At 42.6% G+C, this 11,266-nt stretch overlaps 1 protein-coding gene across 1 annotated transcript in view; it reads right to left on the bottom strand.

Moving 5' to 3' along the window:
* Window positions 1-11,211, bottom strand: part of LOC103810592 (phospholipase DDHD1-like) — a 14,300-nt gene extending 3,089 nt beyond the window's left edge. Inside the window, exon 1 of the mRNA XM_009083499.1 lies at window positions 11,044-11,211. Coding sequence (XP_009081747.1) covers window positions 11,044-11,197 — 154 coding nt within the window. The 5' untranslated portion in view covers window positions 11,198-11,211. The remainder of the gene's footprint in view (window positions 1-11,043) is intronic.
* Window positions 11,212-11,266: the final 55 nt, after the last annotated feature.

Here is an 11,266-nt window from a genome sequence, read left to right on the forward strand (position 1 = left end):
CCAAGGCTTGGAGCTTGCAGGAGCAAAGCAATTGCCATAAATTCAGATTTCACTCAAGTGTGGGAATCTGCTGCTTAGGTCTCTCAGAATTTGGGGTACACAACACCTGGGAGAGCTGACAACAGCAACAGTGACCAAAAATTTCTGATTTAACTCTAATTGGTCTTGCTGAAAAGCCCAAAGTCATGGAAAACCCCCAGAGGGGTTGTTTTGGGGGTGTTTTTCCCATAGTAAGCAGAGCTCTAAATTGTCCCCTACTCGAATCACACACATGAATTTTTTATACCCTTCTAAAAACATTCATAGAAAGCCTGAGCCATCAGGATTTCCTATTTTAGCTCTGCTACAGCACAGAGCAGGGAGGTTCAGCCAGATGTTATGGCCTTTCTCCTGTAGGATTTTTTGTTTCTTTGCCAAGGCAGATAGACCTGACAGAGTCTGATGGAAAACAAAAGGAAATCTGTAAGGAACAAGGGGATTAGGAGGGGATTAGCCTTTCTCTTATGGTAAACAACTGATTCACCAAAAATAACTACAACTCTATCACTGTTTTACACTGACAGAGCAAGAACAGGAAGGGAATGAGCCTGACTGAAGAGCAGACAGGGCAGCTTAGGGTAAGGACTGGCCAGAGCAAGCAGCAATCTAGTGAGACCTCAGTGAGCATGTTCTCTGCAAGCAGAGATGAGTCCACACACAGAAATCTCAGTTTAGAACTGGAGAAGCAAATGAAATTCTCAACAAAACTTCCTCTTTCAGGCAACGCAACAGGACTGTGATGTCCTGAGACAGGCATACAGTCTAGTAGTAAAGGCAAGGGAGCTCCTTGCAGATGTCTCTGCAATCTCTGCCACCCTGAATTCCTTGGCCAATGTGGATTTTTATGCACTGTCCAGCAGGTCCTTATGAGTTGTTGCATCTGCATCCTGCAAAATCCCACTCAGAGTATAATCCTGGGGAGATTGACACAAGGAGGGATGGAAACTTGATCCCTTTGGAGGGCACTGTGTTCAATGTCCAAAGAATGAAGAGGAAGAGATGGAGAGGTCCACGGCTGAGTCACTTGTGACCACTGGAAGAACAACAGTTTAGAGAGGAGGAATCCTCAGATTCTGGAATCAAACCCAGCCTCTCTCTATTGGAAAGAACATGCAGAAAGAAGCAGCTTTTACCTATTCTGCATTAATTGTTCTCACTTGGGAAGAACACATTGCTCACTTTTAATGGTGTTCTTCAAAAGAACATATATTAAAGGACTATCAAAATCAAATACAAGGTGTGGAAGCACTGAGGAACTGCAAATGAAGTTCAACAGGGCCAAGTGTGAGGTCCTCCACCTGGGTCAGGGCAATCCCAAACACAAACAAAAGGCTGGGTGAAAAACAGATTCAAAGCAGCCCTGAGAAGGACCTGGGGGTGTTGGCTGATGAGTAGCTCTACATGACCCAGGAATGTACACTGCAGCCCAGAAACCAACCAAATCCTGGCCAAAAGAAGTGCAACCAGCAGAGAGCTGGAAATGTTCAGGCTGGTGAAGAGAGGGCTCAAGGGAGACCTTAGAGCCCCTTCCAGTGCCTAAAGCAGCTCCAAGAGAGCTGCAGAGGGACTTGGGACAAGGGCCTGGAGGGACAGGACACAGGGAATAGCTTCACACTGCCAGAGGCCAGGGTTAGATGGGATATTGGGAAGGAATTCCTCCCTGTGAGGGTGGTGAGGCACTGGCACAGGTTGCCCAGAGCAGCTGTGGCTGCTCCATCCCTGGGAGTGTTCCAGGCCAGGTTGGATGGGGCTTGGAGCAACCTGGGCTGGTGGAAGGTGTCCCTGCCCATGGCAAGGGATGGACCAAGGTGATCTTTAAGGTCCTTCCAACCCAAACCATTCTGGGATTCTACTCTGTGATTACATGACAGTGAAGAGATTATTAAGACACCAACTAAAAGGAGCTTCTGCTGCTGACAAGCTCAGGGTGTGTAAAAGTGAGACAGGAACACAAACAAGTGCCTTTAGAGAGGATTTGACAATAGTCTGAAAATAAACATCCTTAAAAGAATGAAAATATGCCAACTATGCTCTCTAGGTATGGGATAACAAGGGCTGCCACTGCTGGGTTGAAGCTGAATGTGAGGAGGGGAAAGTGATGTTTTCCTGAGGATGATGCGAGAACAGGATTTACATTCTGTTTGCAGAACAAGTGGTGCCTCTCCCGTGACCTCCCTGCAAGCTGCAGAGGTGCTCAAACTGACAACTCCAGAGCTTTTCACACCAAGAGATGTCACAGCGTGTCAGCAAATCACAAAGGCATGTCACAGTTTGGCTGAGGAAGCCAAGGGACAGAAATTATATTAGGCAGTGGGTATGGCACAGGGGAATACTCTTCATGTCCATTCCTCTGCCTGCTGGGTCCTGCAGGAGCATACATGCTACACTTGGGGATTCTCTCCAGGGCATCAGGCTGAGATGTTGTTGAGCTTCACTGAGACCTGCCTCTGCCTATGACATCTCTGAACATCAGGCACAGAAGATGAAGGGTCTCCTGTAAAACCATGGGGACAGGAATCTCCCTCTGGACCAGACTTTGTTTCCACAAGACACTGCTCTGACACTGACAGCACACACATTGATGTATCTATAGATGCATCTTCTCCAGCTGCAGAAATCCCCAGGGATTCTGCACACTTTTCTGGGGAAGAGAAGGCTCCAGGAAGAACTTACAGGGGCCTTCCAGCACCTGAAGGGGTTTATAAAAAGCAGGAGCGGCAACTTCTAGATGGGGAGATAGTGATAGGACATGAGGAAGGGTTTTAAACTGAAGATGGAGAGATTTAGATTAGATGTAAAGAAGAAATCCTTCCCTGTGAGGGTGCTGAGACACTGGCACAGGCTGCCCAGAGCAGCTGTGGCTGCTCCATCCCTGGGAGTGATCCAGTCCAGGTTGGATGGGGCTTGGAGCAACCTGGGCTGGTGGAAGGTGTCTCTGCCCATGGCAGGGAGTGGGATGAGGTGGACTTTAATGTCTCTTCCAACTCAAACTGTTCTATGATTCTAATTAGGGATTGAAGTCCAAGCCCATGGAAATGAGACTAAATTTTGGGATCCTTTGTATCCAACTAGAAATGAAACATTTTTCAGGAATACCAATCAAGACAGACACCTACAGTGTGAGTACATGGAAGGCCCTACACCACTGGAAATGGAAGACAGTAGCAAAGCCATGGAAAAACAAGGAGAGAAGCACAGGGAAACTGAGAGGGACCAACAGTGGATTTCTCTCTGCTGAAGAACTTAATGGTTCCTATCACACAAACCTCCAATTTCACCTAGATGAACACAGAGGGGAAAATGGGGAATATGCTCACTGCATGTGCAAACATCCTCCCAGCTCAAGTGAGGAGCTGAGTACCTCCAGCACCACGTATGGACAGACAGGCACTTGAACATGACATCTCACGGGACCAACAGCTTCAAATTAAACACCTTTCAAGCTAAGTACCCGTTTTTTGACTTTATGCTTTCATCCATCTGCCAAGCCCAAGGCACAGGGTGATTCTCTTCTCCCAGAGCTTGACTATGCTCATGTCAAAATCAATCTGGAGGAAAGCATCTTTGAAGTGCTCAGAGCTCATATTGCCTCCAGTGACAAAGGCACTGTCATGCCAGTCAGGCTAAAGACCAGAGGAGGGATATATACTGTCTCAACACCTCTTCTGCCTTCTTTTTTCCAGGGATTTTTAAATGAATCTGTCTTACAAGCAGCATGTTGTGCACAAAAGGCTGTCACATCATACTGGTAGCTGAGAGCATTAGATGGCTGCTAGTTTGTTCTTTTTTAAACAGCTCTGAAGTTCTGGTACATAAACCTGAGGCATATTTTAAAACCTTTTCTTACTTACTAAAAAACCCCCCACATTAAAAAGGCTATAACTCTTAATTAAAAAGGGATATTTCACACTGCTGTCATTTTTATATTGCACTTCATCACCTCTCAATCCATCAGTGTCACTATTTATGTCACTATATATCAGTGTCACTATTTGTCACACAAACAACTACTTTCAATTTTAATTCAAGCACATTTGTTATCACAACTGAACATGGTCTGAGGGAACAAATACACAAAATCATTTCCAAATGACAATTGCAAAAGTCATTTCTTACTGCTCAGAACAGTTACACTGATTCACCTTCAGCATACCTGAATTCCATGTGTAAGGAGAGGCAGGAAAAAATTTACTGTGAAGCATTTTCATTTGGACCCAATTACAGAAGAACATAATTAAAGGAAGCCAAAAGGTAAACATTTGTGCGCAACATAAATTCTCAGACTTTACAATATTCCCGGGAGCTGAAAGAATATATGGTTATAACCAGAATAACTCTAAACTCACCACATGCATTTACATTTTAAATCCAGGTTTTCAAAAGCCTTTCAAGAAAGTTTTCCCCAGTCACTGCAGTCAGTATAAGTTTAATCCCGACTGGTTTTAATTGGTGGCAGAGAAAGCCCAGGGACAAGTACTTTGGAGTTTTCTGCAATCATTAATGCAAGACCTATTCCCACTTTCTGAAATCAATCTGCAATCAGCTGCTGCAAAGGTTGAGGTTGTTCTATGCAGCACAGCAGCCTTTAGCATGTATTCTGCACAGCTTCCCCTCCCACATCCAATGTTCAGAGTCTCGTTTCATCCTGTACTCATAAAAAAGCTGCAGCAAAAATCATTTACAACATAAAATTAAAGATTATTACCCCAAAAAAGTGGCAAAGAAAATGTTATTTGGTATAATTATCTGGTATAAACCCTCTGTTCTTTCTCTGACATATCTCATACCAGGCCTGATGTGACTCTAAAAAATTGCTTTTAGTTTACTGGAAAAGCCAAACCACATGTAAATAGTGTGAGAAACAAAAGTTTACAGTTTTCATCAGCCACAAACAATTAGAATCAGGATTACAGCGTGACACTGTTAGCATCTACTTTCCTCTAAGATTCACAACACTTCTACTTTTCTTCTAAGATCGAAGCTGCTTTTTTCCTTCCCTTTGGAAGGAAATGGCACAAATACAGCTCAAAAAACCTGAAGCATGTAAATCTAACACATGTAACTGATAGAAGCAAGCTAGAAGCTAAAGCTGCCTAAGCCAGGAGTACTAAAAGAACAAGAAATCTCCACTGTACCTTGGGAATGTTTTCGTTTAAGACATGCAGCATCTGATTTCTCCTTATATCCTCTCCATTTGAACAAAGAAGGGAGGGAGAAGGGAGGGAGGTAGTAGAGAACTAAAAGTAAAAAAACTGAGCTTCAAAGTAAAATTTTTAAAAGGGGTGCAATTTGTTTTCATTAGCATCATCAGGGAAAAAAATGGCACATTTTCTGGAAAAAAAACCACTTAAAAACCCAGATTTTGTAGCAAAAGTGTCAGGTCCCAAACTCAACTTTTTTCAATTTCAATTTAGCCAAATTCAATTTCTTCACTCTTCATCACCAGTTACAACATCACAACAAAGCTAAAGGCATTAGTAAGAGACAGCTGGGACGTGGCATCAGTCACACATACAACAGCATCACCACCATACCCTTGTGCAGGGAAAAACATAGAAACCTCCTTAAGTACACACTAAACAACTCAGTTTTAAGCACAGCTGTATTTTTTCCCTAGAGAGTGTAAAAGGGTCATTAAAAGTTAGATCAGACAAAATATCCTACTGTTCCTCTGTTCCGCAAGGCCTCAGGAGTAGCTCAGACTGATGTCACTTAAGCCAGTCCAAGTGATATTCCATGTGTCAAAGGCTTCACCTGCCACACTTATCCTGGTCCAGACTCAGCTAACAGCTCTGTCAGTGGATACCTCAATACAGATGCAAAAAGTGTATTTATTGTTGCACATGCCTGGAAAATTAGCCTCAGAGCTATTGACTAGGGACTCCATGGAATAATTTGTTGTGTATAATATTTTACTGAATGCAACACAAGAACATCCACAGGAAGTTCAACGCAAGTAGAAGACAAAATGCTTTTCATGGTGAGGATGGTAAAACACTGAACAGACTGCCCAGAGAGGTTGTGGAGTCTCCATTGGTGGAGATACTCAAAATCTCAGGGGAAACATCCTGAGCAAAGTGTTCTCATTAACTCCATGGCTCTGAGCAGGAAGGTTGGACTAGACCAACTCCAGAGATCCCTCCTGACCTGCACAACTCTCTGCTTCTATGAATTTGACTTTCCCACCTAAAGGTTAACTTGGCTGTGACAAAAATCTATACAAATGTTTTATCAAGAGGGAAAACACTATTTGATATCTAAGACAAAACAGATCAACCACTCCAAATGCAACTTGTACAGGTTTTGTGGCATTAACCACACACTGAAATACCATATGGAAAAAACTAATAAACTTAAGCTATCTCAAAATCAATGCATTAAAACATTAATTCTGATTCTGACTCACAAGGGTTTTTTTCGACATTTCTTATCATCTCTCATGGAATCATAAACTTAATGACAGAATAATTTCTGTCTGAGGGATTCCTGGACTTTGCCTGCTCCAATCCTCTACACAGAGCAGGATCAGCTTTAAAGCTGGATCCAATTTCAAGTTTGAATCAGGTTGCTCAGTTGATTTCCAGCTGATTTTTGAGCATCTCTCTGTGCAATTACAATGAACTATGTCCATTCTGATCTTATTATCACATATATTAAGATTTCAGCTCTACTTCATCCTCATTAAATGAATACTCGAAAAAATGATGGCACAAGAGGTGATAGGTACTCAACGGGTCTTGGTTTATCCTGCAACAGCCTTGATATGACTGAAATCTCTGGAGAATACTGCTCCTTTGATGGACTATTTCAGATAGGTCCTGAACTCACTGCCTGCCTAACTATGCAGAAAAGGCACTTTCTAAATCTTATGTTATTTTCAGTGGGATCAAATAAACACTCCAGATATTTCCACATTTTCAGGGCTGAAGCTTGTGTCAAGTATTTAAAATTTAGTACCTCAGAATCTAGATGAAAACATCACCTTCATCTCATGTTGTTATTAACTTATGTATGTTAAGTTTGAAGAATTAGTTGTTCTCAAGGACATGCAAAGCCAATTTGCAGAAATGCCTAGTGTTACCTGAATGAAATAAAGTTCTGGACAAATGAATTGGGGGGGCTCAAAGTCCCCCAATATTGTCTACCCATCAACACAGCAGCAGAACAACCAATCAGACCTGGAAGTCAAATATACTGTGCTACAGAAGTCGAGCACCTCATCTAGGGCTCTAAAGTCATTAGAATTGACTGTTTTGAGCACAGACTGGAGTGGCAAACCCAAGCTCTGCTCCTCAATCCGGCTACAAAATGACAATGTGATTGCTCTCAATTTGCTCAGAGAAATTATGCAAAAGGACTCTTTGCAATGCCAAGGCAGAAGGCGCCTTCCTGCATCTGCACATTTGCTTTTGGGCAAGTGTGTGATTTGCATGAACTCAAGCACAGGTGCAGGTGTTCAGCTTCACTGCAAAGCAGTCAAAGTGCAGCCAAGCCCCAATTCCTCATCTTAAGTGTGGTTTCCTCCTGTGGATGCATTGGTCACTTTAAGAAACCCTAAAGATCTCATCCCACCCCCTGCCATGTGCAGGGACACCTTCCACTAGCCCAGGTTGCTCCAAGTCCCTTCTAACCTGGCCTGGAATACTGCCAAGGATGGAGCAGCCACAGCTTCTCTGGGAAACCTGGGCCAGTGCCTCAGCACCCTCACAGCCAGCAATTCCTTCCCAATATCCCATCTAACCCTGCCCTCTGGCAGTGGGAAGCCATTCCTCCTTGTCCTGTCCCTCCAGACCCTTGTCCCAAGTCCCTCTGCAGCTCTCTTGGAGACCCTTTAGGCACTGGAAGGGGCTCCAAGGTCTCCCGGAAGCCTTTTCTTCTCCAGGCTGAACACCCCCAGCTCTCCCAGCCTGACTCCATGGCAGAGGTGCTCCAGCCCTCAGAGCATCTCTGTGGCCTCTTCTGGACTCACTCCAGCAGCTCCACATCCTTGTTGCACTGGGGACCCCAGAGCTGAATGCAGTACTCCAGTGGGGTCCCACCAGAGCAGAGTAGAGCAGAGAATTCCCTCTCTCAACCTGCTTCTCAGACTGCTTTTGATAATAAAGTCCCACAATTTTGCATCCTGCCATAACAATTTACCTGACAAAGTCATACCACAGCTGAGACCAACAGCTCAGCAGCCACCAAAGAGGATCAGACACCAAGAGGAGTCACTGACATCAGGCACCATAAAGGCAGTTTGTTTTGCAAGGCATGAAATGAAATACTTTATAAGGATGAAAATCAAAATACCACTAGAGTCTGCCCTGTAAACAGTGGGATCTCCTCCTGCAGCAATGATCTCCAGGCTGCCCTGTGGTAAAGAAGCAGAGCTTGAGGAATCATTCACCTAAACACTGTCACGTGCTCTCTGTTACCTTCTGCATTTTACAGACTGATATGCTCCCAAAAAACACTGGAAGGCACCATGGCCATTACAGTTTGTAGGCCACAGGCTGCAGAGCCTTGTTCTGCAACATTTGTACTTTCAGAGGAAGGTTTGTTTGGTTAAGAGCTTAATAATGGAGCATTTATTCACCCTATCACCAACAGAAACCTTGGATGAAGATTAGTTATTTCCTTAACATGCCACAATTCAGGAGCAGAATTAATAAAATCACTGAAGTAATTCTAAGTACTAATAGCCTGTTACAGCAGCTTTTGTATTCATTTTCCTGAGGAATTAGAGGACATGGCTAGTCTTTCATCCCTTACAATCTCTTATCACAGCTCTGCAAACACTTTGCTTCCCAGTGCCATTTACAGACTTATTCTTTCACTAATCCTAAATAACAGCTCCCTACAAACCTTGATGGGATCAAAGTCTGTTTCATGCAGGATGCAAATACAACAAACTGTAGCATTCAAGACATTTATAAATTGAATTTAGCAACTACTTATATTTACTTCACCAGCAATAATGCAAGTGGCAAAGCTTCTCCCAGTGCCAGGTGCAGATGGCAACTGTGGATGCCAACAGATCCAAGATCATAGAATCAATCAGGTTGGAAAAGACCTCTGAGATCATTGAGTCCAACCTATGACCTAACACCACCATGACAACCAGACCATGGCACTAAGTGCCACTCCAGTCTTAGACACCTCCAGGGATGGTGACTCTACCACCTCCCTGAGCAGCACATTCCAGTGTCTAAGATGTATTGAGATAATTGTCATTATCATTACAAAACCACTTTTAACACACTTAGCTGTGATTTTCCTGCAACTGTTCTATTACTACCAAATATCTATTCAAAGTTGTTAGTATTCATACATATTTCATTTTCAAGTGACTTCATACATAGCTTGGGGTTATTTTTTGGAGTTCTGCCTTTTTTTTTTAAACATTAGTTTTAAACAAGGCACTGGTGGCTAAATTTGGAGTTTCTTTTTCTGATCTTCTATGTTTTCACAAATATCAGTGATTATATCCTTCTCCTCACTCTCCCCAAATTCTCCACCATCAACTTTGAAATTTCAGCTCTACAGCCCTGTTTTTTTCTTTTAAAATACCCTAACTTTCTTCCTTACTGGCCAAGAAGAATCCAAGCCCCACTGAATCTATCCTTCCTTCCATCAGAAACTAAGCTCCTACAAGTTGGAAGCACTTGGGAACCATCAAGATTTGCTTTCCATGTAAAAGCACAATCCCCTGCACTAACCACACTGAGCTTTGGGCCAGTACAGTGGAACACTGTATCAGTACAGACACACAAATACAGGTTTAAGGGCCTTCCAAATGGGTGGCTGTGCTGGCACAGTGCTGTGGGCATGGGGTCACAGCACTTTAGGCACCTTTTTGACAGAGCTGTTGAAGCAGAAGACTTTACTGCAGGTTTGGCCAGAGGAAAAGATCTTTTCAAGTAGTACAAATAGGGAAAAGAAATATTCACAAAGTCCTCACTATCTTTAAGGGCAGTCAGAAACTTAACTACTCTCTGTACTGCTGAAAAAACTCCCTAAATCAACAACTAATCCTCTGGTTTTTCTTACAGTAATCACAGGAGTAATCTGAATATTTCCTTGCTCCAATTTATTAACAAGCTTTCACTTGTGTGGCCGTAGAGCTCACACATTAGAACTCACAGCCACTTCTCCACTGTGCAACTGCTTTGTACAAAAAGGTAGCTTAAAAAGGAAGTTGCTCTACAAAGAATAGTACAACCAAATCCCTCCTAAAACAACTTGAGAGGCCTTTGGACTTGCAGCTCATGGTTTGTAGATTGTTGGCTGTCACTTGGTGAACAAACTGAAGTGTGAAAGTCAAAAATACTGATTTTTTTTGCTGTGCTATACTTTGAGCAATCAATTCAATGTGTATGTTAAATAATAGATCATTAATTGCACAAATCTATTATTGAAAATGCTCCATGCATTAGACTGAGATTTTCACCAACACTAACTGAATGTCCGAAAATGTTCCATGCATTAGACTCAGATTTTCACCAACACTAACTGAATGTCCTCAGCTTGGTCATTAAATATAAGGACTTGCATGACAGAACGAATGCCTAAGATTCACTGCAGCTGAAAACTACTCTAATAAATTCACACCAAATAAGAATGGAAAATGAAATGTGATCTGTAAAACTGATACTACTCCCTTAAGGGCAAAATTAGGAATGTTTGCCAGAGAGCTCTTAGCCAGTTTGTATTTGGACACTGACTCTTCTTGCCCCATCAAGAGGTTTCGGTTTGAAGTGAGATTTCAAACACAATTAGAAGATATGAAGGGAAATGGGAACAAGATGTTTATCAATAAATATAATTTTCAGTGTTCCTCAAATGTGCTGCAGCAGGAAATCCTATACCAAGATACACTGAAAAATGGGAGAGTAAATTGATGCTTCTAACAATGTTCCTCATTATGTAGGATGGAAAATCATTACAGATCACATACCTAAGAAAACTAGACCCAACTGTCCAGAGAACATACTGTAAAAATAGTGATTTAAACAATCTTACCCTCCTTCCCATCAACAGGTTTTGATACTTCCATATCAAAGCTCTCCTGCAGCTGTTGACCTTTGAAACGGTTGAGATGTTCCTGTTCTATTAGGTTACTTTCCTCCTCTTCCAGAGGTTGCCATGTCCCATCAATAAACCACTGTCCACGCATCACAGGGATCTTTTCTGTTTCTAAAACAACAAAAAAAGAGATATTTTTTTTAAAGCAATGAATCACAAA

The sequence above is a fragment of the Acanthisitta chloris genome, unplaced genomic scaffold, assembly GCF_000695815.1.
Source record: "Acanthisitta chloris isolate BGI_N310 unplaced genomic scaffold, ASM69581v1 scaffold10851, whole genome shotgun sequence".
Taxonomy (NCBI): Eukaryota; Metazoa; Chordata; class Aves; order Passeriformes; family Acanthisittidae; genus Acanthisitta; species Acanthisitta chloris.